The 27383-nt window shown below is 33.8% G+C and overlaps 1 protein-coding gene across 2 annotated transcripts; it reads right to left on the reverse strand.

The window, feature by feature from the left end:
- Positions 1-27383, reverse strand: RNL (RNAligase). Of its 2 annotated transcripts, XM_047317297.2 has the most exons (27): positions 27024-27383; positions 26469-26873; positions 25657-25707; positions 25442-25524; positions 24931-25030; positions 24162-24240; positions 23020-23143; positions 22102-22208; positions 21493-21621; positions 21143-21207; positions 20798-20962; positions 20234-20394; positions 20071-20102; positions 18838-18998; positions 15682-15761; positions 13938-14003; positions 13523-13812; positions 8169-8276; positions 7734-7831; positions 5758-5818; positions 5065-5141; positions 4903-4974; positions 4746-4822; positions 2050-2130; positions 1291-1393; positions 1026-1184; positions 1-651 (listed from the first exon to the last, which is right to left on the reverse strand). In XM_047317297.2, the coding sequence occupies exons 1-27, from the start codon at positions 27177-27179 to the stop codon at positions 262-264; spliced, it is 3480 nt and encodes a 1159-aa protein (XP_047173253.2). In that variant the 5' UTR covers positions 27180-27383; the 3' UTR covers positions 1-261. The 2 variants fall into 2 exon arrangements, with proteins under 2 accessions (XP_047173253.2, XP_047173255.2); XM_047317299.2 differs by lacking the exon at positions 27024-27383 and having other exon boundaries at positions 26573-26673.

The following is a 27383-nucleotide window of genomic DNA, read 5'->3' on the forward strand; positions in this document are numbered from 1 at the left end:
TGGTGAAAGTTCGGCCAGAAAACTCCAGAAACCATACTCGGCTTTCTAAACAGCCTATATATATACACGATTTCTCAGGAGAAAATGCTAACTCCTACAAAAATTTCTCCATCATCTTCACTGAACATTGGATCTAACTTGTATGCCTTGAGCAAAGTGTATGATATTGTTAAAGAAATAAATAAATAGGCAAACGAAAAAGCTCATGCAAGCTTCTTCATTTCAGTTGGTTTTATTTTAGAAAAGATGAGTAGTACGAACTCAATAAAAGTCAATTGTGCCAGATAAAATGATGGGAGGATTGAAGTCAATTCGGGATGCTTTCCCCGCGGCAAACAACTGCGGTAACATGTTGGCCTCCTTGGGTGCAACACCTTGAGCAGTCCATAAGGTTATATGAGGCCACGGATTTTTTGAGACTATCTTCTCACCTTCCACTGAGCCGGGACAAGCTTCCAACGCAGCCATTTTATCTGAGAAGAGTAGTGCTGCTAACTCCACCGGAACCTTTTTATTAAGATAGATACCATAATCAGCTACAGCTTTGATGCCGTGGCTTCTCTTGTGGGCAAGAGTCACATGAGCTCGATTAAGGTTCTCGAGATGTTTGTCTTTAAGGAATGCGTCAATCTTGGGATTACTCTCGGCCAACTACATTATACATATTAATGCATCAGATACTGTTTCTTAATGGAACTATACTACCAGTTAATTATACTCACACCTGTCAAGTCTCTTGACTGTTGGAATTAATAAGATAGATTCCAATAAAAACCAGTTAATTATACTGCCACTAAAAGAAAATATACAGTAATTTTCTGCTTGTTCAGAATCTCCAACCTCACCAAAAAAAAACAAAAAAACTTTACTCTCCTTATTTTTAAATATCTTTTACTTTCTTATTCAGGTTGTCTCTTCAATGCCCTTATAATTACAATTACAAATCAACAATTAAACTGAGCAGAAACAAGTTAGTTTGAGTATATATAACAAAATGCAACTAGAAGAGTAAAAATTTCCATTACTTTATTGAGGGCGCCTTTAATTTCAGTAACTGGCGTGGTGAGAGCAGCAAAAACAATGGTACCAAATTTCCTTATTTCAGTATCCGGTGGTGTGTAATCTCCCTTCGCAATGCTTCTCAACTGTTCCAACACTTGCTTGACAGTAAATTCAAATGGGACCTGCAGACGTTTTTAGGAAATTAGTAGCACCAAAATGTTATTAAAATGCTAAATATTGTTAGCTGTGGACAAAAAGAAGTGAGAAAAAAAGGCTAGATGTACAAACCTGAATAGAATTAAAATACTCGGCATTTCCACAAAGTATATCCCGTAACTGTTTCTCCCATTTTAACCATTCTTTTGCGTAGGATCCTTTGGTAGACTCTAATCTATCAGATTAATGATCATTAAGATTGTCAGCTTCTCGGTTTACACCAGAGAGACTAAATAGAGTAAACAGGAGCCATCGACATATTGTTGTCAATCATCAAGATAACATATATCACAAGTCATTCATACTTCATTGGCAGCTAAGTGAACATCAAGGGATAGAAAAATTCCAGTGCGTTGCAGCACATGATTGTTAGAGGGAGACATGGGTGAGGATATACTATATGCAGCCTACGGTAAAGACCTTCCCATAATCAATAGAGTAAATCTCAAAACTTGACAATTCAAAATGAAGTTTGACCAATAGTTGAATTAAAGATATGAGATTACAGTTTTATCTTAAGACACAAGCAAGAAAAAAACATTTTCTGCATCTTAAAACAAATTTCAGAACTTGAAAGCTTGAGGCACTGGAAATTTCTGAAGCTCTGGTGGTGGCTGATCATAGATAGGTGTTCTTTCACTTTTACTGCAGCTTTTATGCATTTTAATCATATTACATCCAAAAATACACATAATACAGATTAAAAAAGGTCATAAATCCTATTGACGGTTGTTGTAGCAGATAGTGCATCCACTACACACTTAAACATCCCAAATAAAAAAAATAGTGTTATAAATTTCAAGCATGCAAGTAAAATATCTTAAAATTGACCTTCCATGTCTCTTAGTGTGAAGTTTATATAAATCAATTCCTTCCTCCAAAATGGACTGCACTGGGTTAGGAAGGGGATCCCTGCACATTGGGAAAAATACAAATAAAATGTTATTAAGAGAATATATGAATTCAATCCGGCTTCAGAGTCCTAGTGAGCTTTCTATTCATAAATAATGATGGATACAGTTCAAGTTATCACATAACAACAGCAAGTCATCCGAAAAAGCAGGTAAAAGTTAGTTCGACACAGATGTTAAAAGAAAATGATCTGCATGTTAGAACATTTTTTCCTCCTCTTCTTTGATCTCGGTAATTTCTCTGCAAGTTCCGCTATTTCTATGTTTTTATTTTACATATGTCTAATAATGGTATCAAGAGCTTACTTCCTTGGATATAAGGCAAAGTCCTCATTGAGTGCAAATACAATATTGGGTGATTTATTTTTTGAGCAATTGTGGTGAAAATATGTCTTTGAAAATTCTCTATCCATCATTCTAATGTTTAATGAAGAGAACTATTATATTTGGACAGTCAAGATAAAGTTTGTTTTCAAGTCTCAACGTTTATGAAACATTGTAATATTTGACACTAATCCACAACCATTGAAAGAAATCCTTCTCTTCCTCAGCTTAAAGCTTTTGAGGAAGATATACTGAGGAAATATGAAACTCTTACTTGCTGTATTCAGGACTTGCATGCCAAATTGTACCAAAATCACGTACTTGGAAACACCTAAAAAGTGTTAGGTATGATCTAAGATGAAATAGAGGGCAGTAACAAAGCCAAATCTGTTAAGACTTCTCACATTGAAGAGAAAAATTTGAGTGATGAAAAAGGACAAGAAATTTGTCAAATCTGACAGGTTAACAAATTTTGTTAATCAAATGCAATTTTGGTGAGAGACATTTTACTTATCAAAAAGGCTGTTGAGAAAAATACATGGGTTTCAGTGCTAGAAAAGTTTGTAGTCTATATCTTTGCAATTGTGAAGTCTTTCAGATTTACAGAAAGCTCACAATAAGAAGTCAAACGAGCAAGCTTCATGTATGAGAGAGCAAACTGTCTCAGTAAATTGTGAAGTAATTGACGGTTCCTTTTGAGCAAAACATAATGGAGGATGTTGGAGATATGATTTAATTACATTAAAAAACGAGATATGATATGATTTTATAGTTAAATATTTTACCAAATATTTGTCTTTGTTAGATGTTGATATTTTACCAAATATATCTCTTCCTTATTACTGTTGGAAAGTCCACATCGACTAGAGATAAAATCAATTTACAATATATAAATGGGTGCAAATCTCATCTTACAAGTCGGTTTAATGGGGTTGAATTCGGTTTAAAGTCTATTTCTTAACATGATATCAGAGCCATAGTTTATGGCGCATCCTAGCGAGATTTGTGTTTGTTGGGCATATAATTCCACCCGCTATCAGACTATCCATTAATGTCTAATTCTAAGTTCGAGATGTATATACATCAACGTGAAGGGAGTGTGTAGACAATCTCACATCAACTAATGATAAGGTCAATTTACAATATATAAGTGGGAATAAACCTCACTTTACAAGCCAATTTTGTGGAGTTAACTTAGGTTTAAAGTCCATTTCTTAACAATTACAAATAAGAATACCCATGTGTGAACACACATGCAAAATTCATTACATTTCTTTTCTTCTCTCTCTTCTTAACACAGGACCATCCTTCCTATCACCAATCTTTTCAACAAAAGACATTTTTTACAATTTTCTAGTAATAAAGGGAAAGTTCAAGCTTCTTCCAGAAAAGGAAACTTTTTGCCTTGTTCTACTACTACCAACGAACCAACCATGTCAAAGAAGATTGTTGGTACAAAGATAAACTTCATTTTAACTGTAATTGTTTCTAGAAATAAACTTGGTCACAGTTAAAAAAATTATTGCAAAGTGAAAAAAAAAACAACTTGAGCAACATGAAAAGAGAACATGACATTGACTACTAGTATTTATTTATGACATCACAAAAACTTAATTCCAATGAATTGAATATTTGGCTTATTAAGAGAGGTTGCACCAGCCACGTGACTAAATGTTTTTCCATATTTTCCTCTATTGACATATCAATTGAACCCAAAGCCAAATTAGGAAATAGTGAAATTGTGCAAGCCAAAGGAACATGAATAATTTTTATATCAACAAAGAAATGAATGATAATTATAGATGTTTTCTACATTTCAAAACTGGATCAGAGTTTTCTTAGTGTTACACAACAGGTAAGAAGGGGATTTGCAGTCTCTGTCAAAGAAAACTATTGTTTTATCATTGATAAGCATGGGGTTGAGATTGCAAAGATTGGAAACAATATTTGAATTTGAATTTGTAGAAATAAGAGTGGTGCATTTGTTGATGGCAACTTCCTTCATTAATGAAGATGTTGTTTGAGTCAAAGCCCCTTTGATGATTGATGGATCGAGTGATGAAGATTTTGTTCCAAGAATGCTTCTATCTTGTTAATGTAATGGTTCTTTAGGTTTTCAAAATGTTGTAAGTTCTTTTATCTTAATTTCAACATTAAAACAAATTAGAAAACCTATAAATTTATTTTGCAGCCCTATGTTATTTTGAGTTACATTTTAATGGATTGAAATATGTTTCAATATGTTAAAATGTTATTGACACCTGTGAATGGATAATGATAAGATGATAGTACCTATCAGATTTCAGTAGTGGCATCTTGACAAGTGACCCGAAACGCTCAATTAATTCACCCTCAAACTCTTTACGGCTCTGCGAAATATTGGAAAGTTCAGTTTAGGAAATACAAAAATATAAAGAAATTGTAGTAACAATAAAAAGAAGCACTGTACCCTGCCCTCATAGAGATGATAAAACATTAGCAGCACATAGCCAGCATTTGGAGATGCTTTGTCAAGATTTCCCTTGAGAAATTTGAAATGATCAAATAAAGTCAGTGGTAGGCAATAAAACTTTACGTAAAATATATCCAGTAAAACAAAAGTAACAAATACCGGATGATTGACTCGTTGAAGCACGCGAAAAATGAAAATAGCTAATGCATCAAGAGAAAAAGGATTTGAATCGGTTCCTGCACATCAAAATAGAGAGATGGATATTACTAAAATGAAAATAAATGAAGTCCTTCTTTAGCGAGAAACATTGTATTGGTACCAAAATAAGTCAAGTTCTTCACTACCGGGAAACAGAATATGTGAATATGCAGCTAAAAATAAGTCAAGTTTTTACCATCAAGAAACATTACACAACTGTCCTTGTGCTCCCAAGCCAGATCACTATCATCTAATTTTTGTTTTTCCAAATTTTAACCAAAATAAATACTGAGCAAGTTATAAGGGACTAAAGCATATCAAGCAAAATCTTTCAAATTTATGATGTGAAAAAGGACATGTTCCTTACATTTGTTAGCACGCTGTAGTTGATAGTTGATATAGTTTTAAATCAGTTTATATTGTAGAGTAGTGATATAGTTTTCTTATGTACAGCTGAAAGTTTCTGTTAGTATTAATAGAAACAGGACTCCTATAAATATCTTGTACACACTTCAAACTGTTCAGAGTTTAATAAACAGTTTCTTTCATTGTTCTCATTCTCTCTTTTCTCTCAGCTGAAGTTATCTAAGAATATTTAACAAATATTAAAAAACTAGTCAATACAAAGAATTCAGAACTAACAACAAACATTACCTTCAGATTCAGCTACAACAGGTACAGCAGATGCCCTGGTTTTGTGACACATGTCTTCTATCTGCATTTTTAAAAGTGCGACTAGGTTAATTTATAGAAATTATAATAAGCAAATGATACAAATTTGATAGCAAGACAATAATACTTCCAGATGTAGACTAACAGATCAAAAGCAAAAAAAAAAAAACGTAGTTTCTCTCTAAACAAAGTAATACTATAATTCTAGAATAACACTTTATATCCCTTGCAGCAGCATACTTTAACCTTGGATGGAGGCAAATTTCATCCCCCTAAACTTTCTTTCCTTTCATAACACAAATTTCTAAAATGAAAACATTTTCATACAGGTACCTAGAAAGTGGGTTTAACAATGTCTAGTTCTTTTTGGCTGTAATGTTGATTGAAGAAGATATTTAAAAAAATTATGCATTTGTGCATTGTAGTCAATAAGGAATTGAGCTGTCATTGTGTCGTTATGCCCTGTGGCAATTTCAACCACGGCCTGTGCATCACATTGATTTGCTGCTGCAGTCAGTGCAGCCTACAAAAACATACTTTAACCATGTTTTCAGTGGTTTCCCACCCAATTTTGGGGTGACGAAGGAGAATCCCTTGATTCCTTCTCTATGGTAAATGAAGCCTCTTAGGGTTGAAGCCCATCTCACTTGATTAATTTCATTGAAAGCAGACTCTGTTTTGAGCTTTATGAAAATGATTTATTTTCAGGTACCTCAACATCTTTCTTAGACAGACCGAGCTATTTTCTGGTAACCCAAATCTTTTGGCCCTGCTGGTTCCCTCTTCACAGATGTCTAGCACTCTAACTTTCCCACAAGCACTTCATGCCTCTCTGCTCTGTTTTTTCCAAATTTGCATCCCTGTGTTCTCCCTCCTTGTGTTTAGACTATAACATTTCATTACTGATAATGAGTATGTCTTTAATTTTGAGTTTCTTTAGCATTTATATTTGGGCAGTTTTAATCATCTGCCTGACATACCATTTTCGTTATAGCAGCTATCTCATTGCAGGATCTATTTAAATAAATTTCTCCATGAGCACTTACAGGAGAAGAAAATAAGGAAAAATGAAATAAAAATCTGAATTAGCTTTTGGACAGGTTAAAATAAACTTTTAAGAAAACTACTGTAAGGATTTCTACAAATTAGTTAATGCATAAGCTGATTTTAACTTGTGGAGAAACTTCATTTTTTTTTTTGCTTTTCAAATAGGTTTATCTAAACAAGCTCATAAGACACATTTGTTTCAGTCATCTTCTATTCCTGAAAATATGAAGAAGAAATACATATTCCCATGTGTGTTAGACGGTTACCAGCAGTGACTCTCAGATAACTTTATTTCCAGGAAACTTGTATTCCCATTCTTCTAGATAGTTTTCATTCCAATGATGAAGGGGCAGGTAAATGAAATTCCCAAGGAAATATAGGAAGTTATTTAATTCTTACATTTATAAATTTTATTTTTATTTAAATTATTTTGAATTTTAGAAAATATAGCTGGAAATAATCATATATAACCAAACACCTTTTTAAATATACTCAAAGTAATAATATTCCTAGAAATATGATTTTCGGGAAGTAATATGATTCTAAAACAAACACACCTATTTACGCAAAACTTTATAATAACACTACAATATCCCAGCCATCTAAGATGAAAACAAAATACCACCCGCCATAAGATTTTAGTGAATAGAAAATTGAATTTCAAATAAGTGAAATACTTTTTAAGGATTTCATATCAAACATAATTCTTATTTTATTTTGTTTCATCATGTAAATTGAAAACACTCCAAGGAAGAGAAACTGATTAATTATTAAATGTGGCAATTTTACCATAGAAAAATACTAAACCAAATCCTATTTAGCAAAAGGGGACAGAAGTCAAAAGAGAAACAAATAGGGAGACCGAGGAAATATATTCAATAAGCCATAATGAAATTAGTTTGAACACTAACCAGTTTCCAGACTTCTTCATTTGGGGCATTCTTGTCAGCAAGCATTATCGAATTTGGTTTCTTTCTGCGCTCTTCAGCCACTTTCTGCCAATATTTTCCTGTTGAAACTCCACAATACTCCATATTAGTTCTAAGCAGAATTAACCTGATAAACATATGTTCATTCTAGAATAGCATGCTTTATGAAACCCAATTTAAGGTATCTATCACTGCTTAAGTAGTTAATTGTAAAATTTAACAGAGTAATTCTACAAATATTTATAGCTTCTGTACAATAGAGCACTGGAGCAATAGGATATATATATATATATATATATATACACACACACACACACACACATATATATATATATATATATATAATATAGATATGAATCATGCTAAGAACCTCCGCAATTTAAGCACAATTATAAAAAGATTTGAAAGAAAAACTACCTTTAATCAGGTCACCCATGAGACTATGAAGTGGTCGAGCATCTTCTAGCCCTCCTTCGGCATTTAGCAATTCTTTGCAAAGGGAGGACTTGGCACAACCAGGTATTCCTGGAAGAATGGTCAAATACCTTCAGGATGAGTCTTAAACATAAAAAATAAAACACTTGGCTATACAGCTATTAAATGAAACTGTGTTAATTAAGGAAAAACTATATCAACAGTGGAATCTATTGTGTAAAATACAGCTACAATATTCAGCAAAAAGAAAATTGCAAAACCTCCACAGTGAACCTGACTAAAACAAAGTATAACCAATAAGAAAAATTTGAAGTTTACTTGAAACTCATTCAATTCAAAGTATACAGCCATAGCTTACGGTCTCAGAGTATTCAAGTTTACTTTCTTTTATTTTGACTGAATTCTCAAAGTCTCAAACAAAAAACATAAAGCCTAAACGGCGTGGAAACTGTATGTTAACTCAAAATCCTAGTTCTTGAAGTGATACTGTGGCAGAAGGGATCATTAAATTCATGGACAACTCATTAGTTCTATCATATCCCATGGCCACATATTAATTTGTTTATAAACTAACTTCAGGTTGTTTCACATTAAACACCAACTAATTCACGGTGAGATCAGATCAAGGAGGATGACTTGTAAGGCATAACACCTAACAATCTTGTGACCTAGCTTGTGATAGGTTGACACTTGCGACACACTTTGTCCGACTTGTGAGGGCTCACCACTTTGAAATACCAAAGCAGAGGAATCATCAGCGAAAGCATGTATATCATCGATTAGTTTATTTGGGATACACAAAAGGGTGGAACAAGTAGAAGTTAAATTGGGGATAGCGGATCCCAAAATCCAATCACAAACATGGGAATAGTCATCAGAAATTCCATGTACTTGAAGAGTTGAGAGAAGATGAAAAGTCTTATATTTCACTTAGAAAACCTGATACAACTTACTACTGTATTTATAGGAAATAGTAGTTCTGAAAAGTAAAAGGGCTGGAAGCCCTAACACAACCCTAACATAAATATTAATAATAATAAAAACATTATACTTCAACACTCCCCCTCAAGCTGGAGCATATAGATCATATGCACCAAGCTTTGAACATATATATTGAATTCTAGGCCCCCTTAGAGATTTGGTCAGAATGTCTGCGAGTTGTTCATTAGACTTGACAAACTCAGTAACAAGATCCTATGACAATAACTTCTCTGTAATAAAATGACAATCAATCTCTATGTGTTTTGTTCTTTCATGAAACACTGGATTGGAGGCAATGTGAAGGGTGGCTTGATTGTCACAGTACAACTTCATCTGCTCATTTTCACAAAATTTCAACTCTTGAAGGAGTTGTCTAATCCACACAAGTTCACATGTAGTTAGAGCCATAGATCGATACTCAGCTTCAGCACTAGATCGAGCAACAACACTTTGTTTCTTACTTTTCCAAGATACAAGGTTCCCTCCAAGAAACACACAATATCCTGTGGTAGATCTTCTGTCAATTGGACAACCAGCTCAATCTACATCACAATATCCCTCAACTCGAGTGTTTCCCTTGTCCTCATACAACAATCCCTGTCCTGGGTTCCCTTTTACATATCTAAGAATGCGAATCACTGCATTCCAATGATCAACATGTGGATTTTGCATAAATTGACTCACAACTCCTACCGGATAAGAAAGATCAGGTCTTGTTATGGTAAGATAGATGAGTTTTCCAACAAGCCTTCTATATCTCTCTGGGTTTGAGAAAAGTTCACCTTGGTCTTTCATTAACTTTTGATTTGAGTCCATAGGACTATCAATGGGCTTGCAATTAGTCAGACCTGTTTCCTCCAAAATATCAAGAGCATATTTTCTTTGTGAAATGATGACACCTTCCTTTGATTGTGTCACTTCAATACCAAGGAAATATTTTAGCCGACCTAGATCTTTGGTCTGAAAGTGGTTGAACAAATGATTCTTTAATTGAGCAATTCTACTAACGTCATTTGCTGTAATAACAATATCATCAACATAGACCATAAGATAAACACATTTATTAGGAGAAGAGTGACTATAAAATACTGAATGATCCGCCTCACATCGTTTGAATCCAAAATTCTGCACAACCCGACTAAATTTACCAAACCAAGCGCGAGGTGATTGCTTCAAGCCATAGAGGGAACATGTAATATACAAACTAACCCAGACTCCCCTGAACAACAAACCCAGGAGGTTGCTCCATGTATATCTCTTCTTCTAGATCACCGTGAAGAAAGGCATTTTTAATGTCCAACTGGTAAAGGGGCCATTGATGAATGGCAGCCATAGCAAGGAAAATACGAACAATATTGGTTTTAGCCACAAGAGAAAAGGTATCACAATAGTCGAGGCCATAGATTTGAGTATATCCCTTAGCTACCAGACAAGCTTTGAGACGATCGATTGCACCACTAGGACCAACCTTAATAGCATAAACCCATCTACAACCAACAGGCGTCTTACCAGGAGGAAGAGGAACAAGGTCCCAAGTGCCATTGTGTTCAAGTGCCTGCATTTCATCATGGCTTGTCGCCATCCAGTATGACCAAGTGCCTCATGAACATTATTAGGAACCTTAATGGAAGATAAAGAAGAAACAAAAGAGAAATATGGAGGAGACAAACGATGATAACTCAAAATTATAAACAGGATAAGGATTACGAGTAGAGCGAATACCTTTCCAAAGGGCAATAGGCAAATTATTATCTGAGTCAAGAGAGGGTGAGGAGAATGAAGGATCCATGGTTTGTGTCCGATGCTGATATGTGAGAAGAGGTGGAGGAACAATGTCATTTGCATTTTGAGTTTAAGGTAAAGAAGCAAGAGTAACCAAATGATCACATGATGGTAGAGGAAACATTTGTTGAACAGACGATCCTCCATGGGGGACAAGAAAAAAGGTGTATCCTCAAAGAATGTGATATCAGCAGACATATAATATCTCTTGGTTGAGGGAGAATAACATTTATACCCTTTCTGAAGGCGAGAATATCCCACAAAGACACACTTAATAGCTTTTGCAGAGAGTTTATCAAGACCTGGAGATTATCAGATTTAGACACATGAGCAGCTTTGTCTGTAAAGTCATGGAAGGAATAACATTTATCTTGGGTATGACCCATTCTCTTACAATATGAGCATTGAGGACGTCCACTTCAACCACCACGTCCTCCTCGGTTGCTCCTACCTCCTCCTCTTCCTCGTGGTGTCACCATTGTTGATGTTTCAATAGCATCACTTAAATTCTCGTCTTTAACCAATGTAGGTACTCGAAGGAGTCGAGAAACTAAGCCATCCATCAACGGGATTTGATCACCAGCTAAAACTTGATCACGTACATGATCAAAATCAGAGTGTAAACTTCTCAAAATTAGGACCATGTAAAACTTTACAAGCTTTTTGTTGATATTTTCTAATGAATCAGCTACAAAGAAGTTCTTTAACTCTTCTACCGCAGCCCGAGCTTTTGCTATATGGGAAACCATATCATGGTTGACTTGTTTGAGAGAAGTTGCTCTTTGGGTTGCATCGAAAAGACGTTGTACATCATTAGCAAAAATTTCTTGGGCCCTTTTCGAAAAAGAGGAACATGTCTTATAGGGTCTCAAGATATCTAGAACCTCTTGCTCAATCGATTGCCACAAAACAGCACATAATTGAAAGTCTAATTTCTGCCACTTAGATTTTTCTTCATCTGGGACCATAGAAATATCTTGTTCAAGGTGATTATGGTGTCCTTCACCAAAAAACCACAATTCCACAGCAGAGGACCATGATAAATAATTTTTCCAATTCAGTTTTGCAGAGGTAATGATAAGGGTAGCAGATAAAGAGGAATTAATTCCAGTAGAAGAGCCCATTTTAAAATTGTGAGAAGAAGTGGGACTTAGGGTTTCAAAAAACGTGAGGGAGGAAACCCTAGGTATGAGCCCAAGCCAACTAAACGGAGAAACAAGAACCAAAACACACTCAAGAAGCCCCGACGAGACGATCTGCAGTGACGCGGTGTAACTCCGACACCGGGAAGAACACACGGCCGAGACTGGCCGGAAAGAAGCGACGCGTGGCGACTCGTGCGGAGGCTTCGAAGGACAGGACCACCAGGGTTGGGTTGCGCTTCTCAAGGAGCACCAAACCCTTGACTTCGTCGGAGAAAGCGACGTTTGGCGGCAGACAGCGGAGTGAACGGCGGAAATGACAGAGAGACGATGCCGCCGACGATAGACGAGGAAGACACAAAGGTCTGGCTCTTGATACCAACTTGAAGAGTTAAGAGAAGATGAAAAGTCTTATATTTCACTTAGAAAACCTGATACAACTTACTACTGTATTTATTGGAGACAGTAGTTCTGAAAAGTAAAAGGGCTGGAAGCCCCTAACACAACCCTAACATAAATATTAATAATAATAAAGACATTATACTTCAACACATGTAAATCCAATAACATGAAGAACTTTGATTGTTGCACAACATAATTAGTATAGGATGATGAACTAGACAAAGTGGTAGTAGCAAGGGTAACAACAGAGGTAGAAGACAAGGAATAGATGGAAAGGAGAGAAAAAAATATCTAAAAAACAAAGTTCTCCAATCAAGTCAACAAACACAAATCCAGAACAAGGAGACGACAATCCCAAAGCAGGTGGTCGCTACCAAAGACAATGCAAAACGCACCACCACGCTAGCATAAAGCAGTGACAGGTGTGTGATTACGAGCAGTGCATGAGGGCACGTGGGAGCTTCTGTTATAGACATTGTGGTCGCTTGGCCCAAATGATTTGATTGCTGAGGTCACCAATCTGAATGGTGGCTCCAATGACGGCAACAACAGTTGTGGCAACAATTAAAAAATATATATGGGGTTACCTAAAACCCCTAGCTCTAGATACCATGTGAAAATAGTGAAAAACTAGGTAGAAGACTAATTCCCCTTGTGTAGAAAATACATAGGGTAATGTATTTAGAAAAATATGAGCTAAGCTCAAATATATATAATATTGTAACTAACAATATCTAATGATATCTTAACAATATCTAACACTAACACCAACTGGAGATTGCTTCCCACAGTAAGAGTTCATGAAACAGAAAAGCAGCCAATCCTTGTACTTGCTGGCAATTTATATTGCCTCACCTATCTTATAGCATAAATGGCGAACTACTCTAAATGCTCACATTTAAAACCTTATTTATAGTTCTAAATACTCAATTTAAGATCTCCTGAACTTCAATGGCTTTTTGGATGTGATGAACATGCAAATATAAATCTAATTGTTGGGAATTACTACATTTACAGTAAAACAATTACCAGGAAAGAATACAATCAACCCTTCATATTTTGGAACTGTATCTTTGACTGAGATATTAGGCCCTGGAAGTGCTATCTCACGCTCTGCCAGAAGATCACCTTCTTCATCCAGGCCTCCCTCAACAATAGCCAAGAAATCTTCAGTTCTAACTAAATTACCCGCAGAACCTATCAGAACTTGGTTCTGTGGACTACGTTTTGCAAACTGTTCAAGAAATGGTTCCGCTTCACTCAGATATGTTGATGATGACAGTTGCTTATTTCCACACTTCCTTCGTATATATACAGCCCTGTAAGCAGAGAAAAGAAAAGATCCTAACCAAATGCACCACCAAAGTATGAAAAAGAAAAATAGACAGGCAGACAGAAGGCAAGTCCAAACTCAGGAAATCGAGAGGAATGATTCAGGAGCTACCATTCATCAAGCATCTTGCTAAGTTCTCTCTGCTTTGCTGGAGACGTTCCCCAAATTTTCATTTGTCTAGAAAGTAAAAAAGAAGTAATCAAACAAAATATTTAACTCAGATTACATAACGTTGGATGACGAGCATAAAGTTAGATAAATAGCAAGATAGTTTGTAAAATGGAGGAAGGGATAGATTTAAGATCAAGAAAGGCTTTGTTTCCATGATTTGTTAAAACTGCCCAGAAAAGGTACATGTTGGGGGTTAATTTGTCACACTATAAACTCAACTCATATTTACAAGTTTACCTAATATAAAAAATAATAAAATTCCTAGAATTAAAATATGTATGAAGCATAATACTTGTAACACAACAATAATCTAGTATTAGAACTCCGTAATAAAGAAAAATAGCTCTTATTTAGAATGAATAAATATAAAAATACATATTTTACTCACTCCAGTATAAACTATTTCAAATTGCTCTAATTAGCCTCAACATGGAATAAAAGATTAAATTTGTTAAATGTCATCGTTTGTATATATCGTAAAACTAGCACAGATAACTGAATCTGATCATAAAATTACAACCCCGAAGCAAGGTTAAAATTTGACAATTGCTTTGGAAATCCCTATTATAGATCACCATTCCTTAAAAAATTGCTCAAATTCTAACAATGCGTTATCAAACTACATTCTTAACCATCATTTTTCAATTGACTACACTAAAACCATTTTTAAACAAATCCAAAAATTCAAAAATAAAACAAATTGCCACAAAAAAGAAACACAATGAAACCAAATATCCAGAAATGGATTAACACGAATCAAGAGGAACCTCAACAGCCCCATTAGCAGAGGTGCAAGTTCTAATTATCTCTTTCACAGTGCTGCTGATACCATTGGTTATGGTTTGTTTATAACAAAGATGAAAAGAGAGAGGAAAAAAAACAAACATGGAAAGGTTCAATTGGTTCATCAGCAGCCATCAATGGAATCTTCAGCCTTCAATGGCTTTTAATTCAATTGGATTGTCTGTCTTCAGAAGAGAACACAGATGAAAAATGAAATGCTCTTAAATTTTGAGTTAAAAATGTGTCTTAAATAGGATAAAACAATCATTTTGGTAAAAGGATGGCTTTTCATCAAAATCATGAACATGACCTTGAAAATGTGATTCAGTTTGAGCCTGCTCAAGTTACCACTTGCCAGTGCTGGAATAATTCTGCAACCATTTTGGCTTGGCTGAAAGCATATAGGATCATAAATCAGGAAATTCTACTAAAAAAACTTGAATTTGATAACCTTGGAGGTACATCATGAGGTACTTATATTATGTAGCAGAAAGAAAAAAATAAAATTAAGAATTAGTTTACTAATAAATATCATTCAATCCCAATTTGGCAGTTGTGCAAAGTTCAAAAAATTTAAAAACCCTTTCTATTAAGTTGTTGTTTGCTTATGAAGCCCCTGTTCATGCTTACAAAACTAGCCTAGACCTAGTAGAACAGTCACATAGCAACACATCATTCATGCAGCAGAAAGAGTGATGCTGATGAACAAACTGCCCAAATGTCAACACAACACATACACATCAATCTAAAATCTTGACCATGAAATTTTTAACTGGAAACATATATAAAGTAGTATATGCAGTTAGCCAATTATCCAAATGTAAACTTGCGAAAATATGGCAAACCAAAGTCCGCTGAAAACTAGATTTCAGTTCTCTTGTGCAAGCAACACATAATTCACCTGAGGTAATAAGACTTGTAAGCAGCTGGACCTTCTTTGAACAGAATTGACAGGCCATTTCGAATAAGAAAAGTTCGCAGCTGGGGCAGAGATAAAAAATAAGAATAAGAATAAAGCATAGTTATTAGATTCTTAAAATACACAATTCAAATCCTACCACTGGGCATATATTTGGATACCTTCCTATTTATATTAGGTGAATCTCAAATGATTTTTAACTTCACAATGCATTAATAAATTCATACAATTTTTTTATCACTATAAAAATCACACAATTCAGTGATTCATTATTTTCTCTTTTTATACTTCTCTTCCACCAATTCTCACAAGAAATTGCAAAGTCGTTAAGCTTAAATTGTTAAACGAAAAGGAATTGGAGTGCCACTCTTAACCAATTTGATTATTCTACCACTTTATTTGTCACTCTATTTGATTATTCCATTGCTTCATTTTCATCCTTCTGAAATAATAGCTTCACAAACAAAAACATAACTAGTAACTTTGTTTTTTAAGGGCCTATGTCTTAAGTTGTTTTTTTCTATTTCTAGTGTAAAATTATAATGTTAACCACTATATATCATTTATATATGTTTGGAACTGTTTCTATCTTTGAATCTTACCATTTAGCACAAATTATGATTTATGATTCAAAAATCACCATTAGAATCTCGATTTGTTAGCCTAATTAAGGCCGTTAGTATCTAATAAGACATCATTCTTGACCAAAGAGGCGCGCCTAGTAATATCACAAAGAAATGAGAAGTATTTTATAACATGATTTCAAAGCAATTCCAAAAGGAGAAAAATGAAGGCTGGTGAGGATAGTTGTAAAGAGAAACTGAGATGCTTCATGGATTCAAAATATTAAAGCATTTAAGGGGGCCCTGTCCGAGAGACTTAGTTTAGGCTGGTGTTATGAGCAAAGTAAAGCATCGGTGTCACCAATAGTTCCAATCCAACATACAACAGATTATCATTGCTTTGCAGCTTCTCTCTCGTATACCACTCTCAAGGAGATATTTTTGTAAGACTACTGGATTACATAAAATATAAAACACATTAAGCCAAAAAAGACACAAACTACATTTTGTCACTTGATGACAATTTTAAAATTGAAGGGTAGAACAGATCCGTTATATTATAATCTCCATGAGTAGTTATACCATATAATTACATAACAATATTATTTAAGGTTAATCATTCCAGCAGTCCCTATTTTTGTTGAAAGTCCCGAATCAGTTCCTTGAATTGGATCCCTACTTTTGAAAACTGAAAGCAATGAGGTCCTTTTCATTAACGTAGTACTAAAGGGAGTGTCACTTTGAGTTTGTAAATATTTTTATTTTTATTTTGTATATACTTTTTTCATAAAATAAAAATTTGTCATGTGTCAAATTAATAGTGTGCCACGTGGTAATGTCACATGTCATTGCACAGTCTCAATTTGGTATTTCTATTTTCATTTTCTCTTAATTTAGTCCAATATTTTTTTTTTAAATTAAACAATTTTGTCTTTCTCCAAATTAAAACGAAATTTAATTTGTATATTGATATTACACAAATATTTTTATTAAAATTGATATTTTAAATACTTTTAACAAAATTAAGTTTATTTATAATTTCAATGGAGTTAATTATATTCTTTAAATATATCTATAAGAGTTAAACATTGTTTCTCTTACTCCTTCTTAAGCAAGAGAAATGACTTTTAATTCTTATATTTAAAGAACCTAATTAACATTTATATAATTAAATATAAATAAATTTAATCTTGTTAAAAATATTTAACAAAAATATCAATTTTAATAAAAATATTTCAATAACATACAAATTAAATTTCATGTTAATGTGAAGGTGGACAAAATTGTTTAACTTTAAAAAAAAATTAGGACCGAATTGAGACAAAATAAAAATACAGAGACTAAATTGATACTAATGCAATGACATGTAACATGACAGTGACACGAGGCACTGCCACATCATATTATCATTATTACATGACACAATGTCAGATTGACACAAAAAATTTATTTTTAATAAAAATATTAAAAAAATTAAAAAATAAAAACACAAACTAACATGTGACACCTCCTTTAACCGTGTTAGTATTTGATTGCATCAATTTTTCAAAAATGTATGCCCTCTCTATTATTGGTGAGCATTCTTTCGGCAAAGGGATTATTGCTCCTTTGGACTTTCAAAAGAAAGAAGGTAGCGAAGAGTCCTTTGAATAGAAGGAAAATCCCACTTAAAAGAAAAAATGTAATTATTGATGGAGCTAGGAAATAACCTATACAAAAATTTAGAATGATATAGATTACAAATGTCATGAGTAGTTCAGTTCAGTTGTAGCAAATGCGGACAAAAAGAGAAGAGACCCGGCCGGCTCCCCCAATGAAGGTTAAATGTATCATTATTTTATTTAGACCGTAGTCTAAAGAAATAAGATTCGAAAAAGCGATACCAAAAAAAGGTATCAAATAGAAGAATGGTTCTATTCTAGATCCTTCTTTTTTATATATAGATTCTTTTTTAATAAAAGAAAAAGATAAGAATATACCATATAGACTAAGAAAGAGCAACTCAGTCACCAGACCGAATCCCCAATCACCCATTTTCTGATGAAAGAAGATTAAAAAAGTAATGTATAGTAATAGTGTTGTGTACCGGTGTAGGGTATATTTTAGGTATATAGTAATAGTGTTGTGTTGGGTATATTTTAGGTATATAGTAATGGATTTGTGTAGGGTATATTTTAGGTACTTTTTTGTTTTTTAAGGGGATTTAATACAAATTATTTTAAACAAATTATCATAAAGAGACCTATTAAATCCTCTTAAAAAACAAAAAAGTACCTAAAATATACCCTACACAAATCCATTACTATATACCTAAAATATACCCAACACAACACTATTACTATATACCTAAAATATACCCTACACGGTACACAACACTATTACTATACATTACTTTTTGGGAAAGGACCACCACAAAAAAAATGAAATGGAAGAAAACATCAGAATCAAAGAATAAATAATTAAGACAAAAAATTGAGAGACCAATATGTGACTTTGACCTAAAAACAAAGGCCACTGGAATGACTAAACATATTATTTAATTATATAATTTCATATTTCAAAAATGAATGTATACCTTATATGTAAGAAATTTCAATTTGACCATTAAATTTGCATCTTCGTCCGCAAAGTCATCTTCCCCAGCATTGTTGCTACCAGTTTCCTTTACACTGTTACTAGAAATTTCAGCAGCTGTCTCCTTGTTTGCGTTAAATAAATTTACATCAACAAAAAAACCTGGGAAAATTAAGGAGTCAGAAACTTGTATGAATAAATAAGAATAACAATAATGACAGAAATTTGGTAATGCCATTGACCATCATGGTGTTCCCAACCATGAATCTGTTCCAGACTTTATTAAATTTAGATCTTGGAGTTGCATTTCCAATAAGAGAGAATTTTTCATTCTTCTCCTATGAGAATGTATCCATTGGAATAGTTAAAGGGGTTGTAAATATTTAGTTTTAGGATGTAGGCGAAGTAGAAGTAATGGACAAAATATTACAGCTGTACAGAAAGAAAAATCAGGTTCTGTTCTGTCCCTCTGTAGAAGGAAAATCAAGATCTGGTTCTGGTATGAAGTAGGCTGCTAGACAATCATTTATATTGTGTAAAGTTGGGGTGGCCCTTATTTTAATATGTTTTCTTTCCAAAGAAAAAGCACCAAACATTGAACAAAATAAAACTGTGAATAAATTGGTCATATATAAAATGTTATGCAGTGTTCTTTCACAAGCTTCAGCTCATCAGTAGAGTTGATATAATACAATACATGCTCTATATCCCCAAAATTTTCATAATTTAAGTTTACATCTAAAGTTGAATTTTTTTTTTCAAATCAAGCATTAAAAGGTATAATATATTTACGAAAATTATCCACAGGATTAATAATTTATTCCAACTTCTCTATTGCTGCTTGGGAGAGCATATTATCAATACGTGTCTTTGATTTGCATTTTTTGAATTTCATAGTAATTAAATAAATTTGGATGAATGAAACTTGTTTAGTGCTTTTGACATTTTTAACAGTAAAAAGTTAACTAAGCAACTTCAATTTCAAAACTCATGATCCATAATGCAAGAGATTAAATTGTCAAATATACATTTTCCATTCAATCATTTACATCTCTCAACAGCAGCTATCAAATACTAAAGGCCTAAACAAAATACCAAAGACCAGTACATACTTCTTATTGGCAACATGATTAACAATATTAGTTGCTCAAAGGGAGATGCAAACATTAGCTTAAAATTTTTACATAATGAATAATAGGATATTAGAAAATTGAATGGAAAATAAAGCATTTACCTCGATATAATGGCCATAATCCTGGCTTAAGCCTGAAAACAACAAACATTCAAAACTCAACAAATAGGTAAAACTTTTCACGTAAAATGTTGAAAAGGCTGAAATAGAAAGACTTTTAGAATATTAAATATCTGATTAATTAGGGAGAAATAAAAAGTTAGACCTCATATCTTTCTGGTATCGTCGAAAACCAGAATCACTGTGTACATGAATGACCATTTTATAGAAAACATTGTCACTTGACATGCCATCAACCTTGTGGAAGTTATGATAACATTTGAAGGCAGCAGGGTAGCGTTTCTCCCTCATTAACCGAACAACTTCCTGATTCCAAATCAAATCAAAGCTATGGTTGCAATGACAAAACGGAAGACCATAAAACATTGGATTTATAAAAGGCATAAGCATTGGAAAATTAAAATAAAATTTCAGCACAAAATAAGAATTGGGAGGCCCTCTCATCCACGCATTGAGAAAAATAATGATGATTGAAAACTATTAAAGTCTAGGAGGAAAATACTATTATTATACACTTGTTTCATTATACAAAAATAATTTATAGAAATGAAGATTTGTGAACTAAGTAATGAATTGAGGATATACTTGTTTAAAAATCAGGATATGCAAACTTTGAAACTTGTACAAGAACAAAATTGAATGCATGGAGTTTGTGGAAATTAGCATAACTCCAAGCGTAAGGTTAGGATGTAAGAAAGTCTAAACTGACCTGCAATTTTTTAGTTGAATAGTCTGCAGGATGGGCTTGTAAAAATTTTGAAAGAACAGATCTGTCCACGTTTCTTGAATGATGATCGGCACCATGAGTCCCAAACCAATCCAACTTGCTAGGACAAAAAGAACTACCAACACTCTCGAGAAGTGCTTTTATTTGCTGCAAACATTCCAAATCAGAATACCTGTAAGTCTATCAATGAACCCATATTTCCTGCTTGACAGCGTCCCACCGTTATCTTTGCTAGAATTGAAATGTGCTATAACTGGAAGAACCCAAGTCTACCCCATGAATTACAATTGACAACTTCTAATTAAGGTAAAGTAGTTTACTTTGTACCTGTTTTTCATTATCTCTATTTTCTGCACATATTTCCCTTAGACTTGGTCCAAAATCAAGGGCCACTGAAAGAGACAGGAAAAATCATATATTATTTTAAATTACAATGTATACTTTGACCAATACTATGATTTTCAATATCTGAAACTATGCCCTAGAAAAAAGATCTCACTTTGCTTTGATTAGGTACACTTGTACTTATTACTTGTTACGTGTACTAATATCTCAAGCTTTAGCATATCTAATCAACTCTCAACTATCAAGAATATATTACACGGCATAAAATAACAAGGCCATCAACTACGAAAATCAAAGTAAAGGGCACATGATATTTAGAGAAATAGGCGTACCTCCATCAGCAGGTGGAGGTGGAAATTCTTTCAAAGTTTTCTCTATCTGGTTTGAACTATCATGACTTACAAGACGAGCCACAAGACCTTCTAAAATTTCACCTTGGGCCTTAACATGGTCTTTTGAACCTGGAGTTATCAAAACAAATGTACATACATTTGTAGTGAATTTAACAAATAATTCATACATAAATTGATTTTCCACAAGAGACCAAAAACAAAATAAAGAAAATGAAATACTTAGATTAACAAAGCACATGGGATTGAAATTGAAACAATAATACATAAACTACAAACCTATGTGTTAAAGGTCTCATGTTTACTAGAGATATGACCAAATTATAATATATGAATGGATTTAAAACTCACCTTATAAACTAAATTTGTGATATTGAGTTAGGTTGAAAATACACTTTCAAAACATTTCAATAGATTCAAACTTCAGAAAGCAAATTTAAGTAGAATATTAGTTCATAAACGGAAGCAGCATTAAACACCCGAAATTGATTTCAGAAGGATATTGTTTGCCTATGATAAAAGTAAAAAAAAATGTGGGAGTGAGAAATGCTTAGTCTACCGAAAGAACCATGTGAAGCTCAAAATTTTTACCTGGTACTGAGATGTCAGCAATTTCGTCAAGAGCCTTGCAAACAGACGTTGCAGTACCCTCCTCACATAATGCATCATACGCAGCAAAGAAAGAAGTGGCTGATTTTCTACATTTACATAAAGCTATGATAGTGAAACCAAATTTTCCACATGTTTTTTAAGGCTCCAAGTTATATTAATGATAAAAATTCAAGATAAAACATAGGCCTCGAAATAGCAAAAGATAGAGAAGACGTCTTAATAAATTAGTTCATCAAACATATTATATAGTTATTCAAAATATACTAAGTTAAATGAATATAAAAAATTCTACAAAGAATACCAAAAATACATTATACTCCAATCTAAGATTTTGGTATCTACATAATTGAACCATATCAAAATTAGTACCCAAAAAAAATTCAGTATTTTTAATACCTAACATAATAAATATGCAAATATGGTCCTCAGAGTAACTTTACTACTTTTGGATTAATAATATTGACATGTAATCATCCTAGTCAGATACTGGGAAGTATGCTCATATGTAACACTATTATGATTAGCATGTCAATACCATTAACTGAAAAGTAGCAGCATAATTGTCAGGACCAAATTCACATATTTATTATATGTTGAGTATCAAAAACACTAGAAAAATATTGGAAGTACCATTTTTAATGGGACGATTTTGGAGCTTCCAAAAACTTATTTAACCCACCACAAATAATAAATTCACAAATAAAAGGTATTTATTTAGAAGACAGTTTGGTGCATCAATATAAGTACAAATGGTCCACTAGTTCTTATGCAACCCTAGTTATTTTAGTATATCACCATTTTAAAAAAGCAAATTTTAAACAAATACAAGTAAATCATGTGAGGTATGTCAAGTAAGAAAATCCTATACTTTTAATAAAAAAAATCATTTGTCTTCACCTTGTTGAAAACAGCCACACATGATTTGTTGGAAGGCGCCATTTTCGACAGAAAGCTATTATCTCAGGAGTTGAATAGAACTTTGGCTTTCCATTGCCCAATTCAGTAACTGCCGTAACTACCGCTGTCCAGATTAAAAAGAACACCATGAATGTTTCACATGAAAAACACCAAATGAAATAAATCTTTAAGCAGGAATAGTATAAATTGGAAGCATTATTTGCTTCCTAATGTGGTAGACCATTCCCATGGCAACAGTTAACTCAAGAGTTTCACTCCCTTCTAAACTCCTGGTCCAGGCGAAACTTTGAATTTCTAATAGTGTGAATCAGAAAGATACAGCAATAACTAAAAGATCTAAAAGACAGATCAGGTGTATGTAAAGTACAATTACTACACAGTACTACATATTTGAAAGGTTTAATTAAGTTTTAAGTCCTTAAATAACTTTGGATGTTTTCAATTGAGTCCATGTTAAATCTTTTCTGTCTTAATTTTACTATTTCTTAATTGAGTCCTTATGGTTTAATTTTTTTTGGTTATTGGGGGACGTGACTACTATCTTGCCACGTCTTGCTTTTTTTGTCTCCACATGTTAAGAAATATGAGATTTTTAATTAATATAAAACAATATTGTGTTTAATGTAAAAGAATGAGTGACTCATTATTTCAATATTGTTTCTTATATTAATCACAAACATCACCTTTCTTAACACATAGATACAAGCACGCAAGATGATAAGGCAAGATAATAGCCACATCGCCGAATTATTGATAAAAATTAAATGAAGGAGAATCAATTGAAAAATATAAAAATTGAGTACTTAGTAGACAGAAAAAATTTAATAGGGACTCATTTGAAAACACCCAAATTTATCGGGGACTTAAAACTTAATTAAGCCTACAATTGCAATTGAAGCTATAACTTATAACCGTACAGCTAGTCTACACATAGCTATAATATCCTTACAATTCAATATCTGAAATCTGACATAGCCATGAACAGAATAGTTGACCAAAATTTTATACATAGTATTTTGGCTGATCAGTAAAAATCAGTTTGTAGTAAGCAATAGTCTGAATTGTATTTTCAGATTTGTACCTAGTTTTTCAACTGAGCTCACAAAGTAAAAGAATTTTACCATAATCTTCTTGGGGACGCTGTCCATGGTCTCCAAGAACAGCGGTTACTAGTTCCATTGATATGCTCATGTGGTTTCTCTGAAAGAGAAGGTAACAACAACATTCATTTCATGATGTTGGGCATGAATTAAAACTAGAAGTTAAATAAATGCAGGAGCAAAATTCTGCGCACTAGTATCAACTTATAATTACAGAGTGAATACGATTCAACATCCACATGAACAGGAAGTGCATGTTTGAAGGGATGAAAAATATTAGTCAAAATTATACACAAATTGCAAATATGCCTAGTTCAAAAAGCGAGACAAACAGAAAACTAGACGATCATCAACTACATGTATAAGCTAATGTTTTATACAATTTTTAACTACAATCACGCAAACTATTAGAAAGTCCAACCCGAGAGAGAGAGAGAGCGGGGGGTTGGTAAATTCTCAGATAAAGATTGGAAAACAACAATAAATATTACAATTAATGTGGCTTTAAAAAACTCTCCTCAAGCCACAATATATTAAACAAAGACACCCTGAATTTTGAAGATAAATTAAAAGGTGCAAATTTGTATGAACTGAACAAATGTTTGGGATAAAATTATAGCAAACTTTAACTAAATTTATTAAAACATGCTAAAGCAAAATTTAAAAACTGAAAAAATTCAATCCTCTAAATTTGATCTAATCCTGGAGATGCTCTTGCTAAACACTACTACCATAGAATCCTATATATGCTATTAAATCCAATCCTCTTTGCTCTTTATTCTTGATTTACCTCAAGAAAATTATTAAATTCAGCCTGCTTTTTTGAAGCTTCAGTTCCCCATGCCTCACGAAACATCCGTCCAAGAACAAATACACCAACAGCAGTATATCTGCTCAAAGAAAAAATGGTACAACCAATAAATAACAAAATTAACTACATAAAACAAGACAATAAAGTAAAATGTATTCGTAAATATGGAAAACCACTGCAATTATACTCCTAGAAAATCATTTACGTACAAATGAAGAATTTTCCCATGCCACAACATTTCACCATTAGATGAATTACTGCATGACCATTGTTCAAAGTAAAGGAATAAAGAAAATATCAAGCATAAGCTATATGAAAAGGAAAACATAAAGGAGGCATGATCTGTCTTGACCATACATATTTCCCAATAAAGACAGGATCCAAATTACTGCATGACCATTATACACAATAAAAGGCAAAAAATAAAATATCAAGCATAAGCGAAATGAAAAGGGAAACATAAAGAAGACGATATCTGGCTTGATCATACATATTTCCAAAACTGTTTTTTGCATAAGCTCCACCCTCATGACCCGCATACATAAAAAGAGAGCCAGAATGTTTAAGTGAAACCTGCACAAGCAGTTGAATAGAATTAAATTCACCACTGTAAATCAATCAAATCAAAGTTCATCCAGCTAGAGTATTGATCAGAGCCCTAAAAGCTTAAATAAGTTTATGTAACATGAAGTATAATTGCCATACCTCTAAGGTAGCCAACCCTTTTGCTACCAACTCAATCATCCTGGTCCGGACCTACAGCGATACAGAAGACATACAAGTAAGAGTCTTTAATGTATACACACGTGGATAATTCCAGGAATGAAACAATACCTCTTTATCCAGAAAAACAATTTATTATCCCACTGGCATAAAATATTAAAACCTGAGTCGGATAGAGACAAGTAATTTACTCTAATACTTTTTCTTAGAAGTTAAAACTAATCGTAACAATTAAAAACACATCATGCAGCCTTTAGGAACTTGGGATCATGTCATGCCTGAGTCAAGATCTAAAAGCATTGCAAATTCCTTCATTTCAAAGAGAACTTCTGGTTCTAGGAAATGTGGAAGGATCGAGTGCCATATCAGCAAACATGGAGCTGAGTAATTTGCCACGAGACATAAATACATATTCCCACATCAAGAGAAACTCGAGGCTATAAAAGTTTCTGTTTGGAATTACGACTTATAACCTAACTCAATTGTACAAAATCAGCTTAGGTAAGGTGAATTTAGGTGAAGATTGTTTTCGCCTTATAGGAACTACATTGATCATATCTCTACCTGATCTGTTATATCAACAGTTATTTTCTGGAATTAATTCTTACTTTATTTCACTCTCCCTGTATCATAAACTCCTATCCCTCAAAACATCAATAAAATATGTGTTTACTTTGTCTGGAGGTATCCAAGGAGGCTAAGATTTAAACATACTTCAAACAAAAAGCGTAGATATCACATGACAGACACATTTCTGAACAGGAAGAAAAAAAAGCAATACAGAAAGAATATACCTCTTGATCCGACTTTTCATTTTCAAATTTGGGATAGAAAGTCGCTCTGATTTGTGCACGTGTGTACGTGGAGTTGTTCACAGTGAATTTCTCTAACAGATTACCTCGAAATATCTTACTCAAACTACTTCCACTATCCTTTTGCGTCGAAGCCACACTTGCCTCAACTCCAGCTCCATTTTCCACTTCAGTAACAGCGCCTCCACTCGCAGTTCCGTAAGATTTAGGTTTCCAAATCGAACCATGCGCACCGGTTTTCCCACCGTTATCACCAATACTCAATCCAGCAATCTTATTAGTAACAGTTTCCGCAGCAGTTACGGCAGCTACGTCTCCCGTAGCCGGCAACTTCGCCTCAGTTTTGGCTTTCTCTTTCCATCGCCGCTCCATGTACGCGGCACTTCGCTGCAGAACATTCAACCATTGGAAACTCAGCGCGTTCGATCGAGAAAGCATAAGATCACCAAATTTCAATTTGGAAGTAGGAATTTGACAATGAAAGCAAGGAGAGTCGAACGGAAACGATGAATTAAGAAATCAGAGGAGGAATAGTACCTGATTGCGAGGCATTGGAGAGAGCAAGGGAGTTAGGGTGAGGTAAGAGCGAATGAATGGAAGGAAAAGGAAGGTTCTAGATTTGAAGGTGCAGAGAGAAGAAGAGCGAGGAAAGGCGTGGGAGAGAGTGCAGAGAAATCTCTGCGGTGCCGACATCCAAGTGAAGACGGTTATATAAAAATATATACTGAGAGTGTGTGAGGTTTGCGATTCGGATTAACCAATGGGAAGAAATTGAGAATAGTTGGAAGACAAAGAGGCGCTTTCGGGAACAGAGACTGGGTAAAGGGGGAACTAACGTAACGTGGGTTACTGCGTCTGGCTGAAGTGCAGCGCCAGCGCCAAATGCTTCACGCCCTG

The sequence above is a fragment of the Vigna umbellata genome, chromosome 3 (genome assembly GCF_029865625.1).
Source record: "Vigna umbellata cultivar VRB3 chromosome 3, Vumbellata_1.0, whole genome shotgun sequence".
Taxonomy (NCBI): domain Eukaryota; kingdom Viridiplantae; phylum Streptophyta; class Magnoliopsida; order Fabales; family Fabaceae; genus Vigna; species Vigna umbellata.

Coding starts and splice junctions, on each gene's coding strand:
- RNL (XM_047317297.2), bottom strand. CDS start 27,179: ATGTCGGCACCGCAGAGATTTCTCTGCACTCTCTCCCACGCCTTTCCT. Junction 21,622..22,101: donor TGCTGACATCTCAGTACCAG/GTAAAAATTTTG, acceptor TGATAACTCCAG/GTTCAAAAGACCATGTTAAG. Junction 4,975..5,064: donor TTCAACGAGTCAATCATCCG/GTATTTGTTACT, acceptor AAATTTCTCAAG/GGAAATCTTGACAAAGCATC.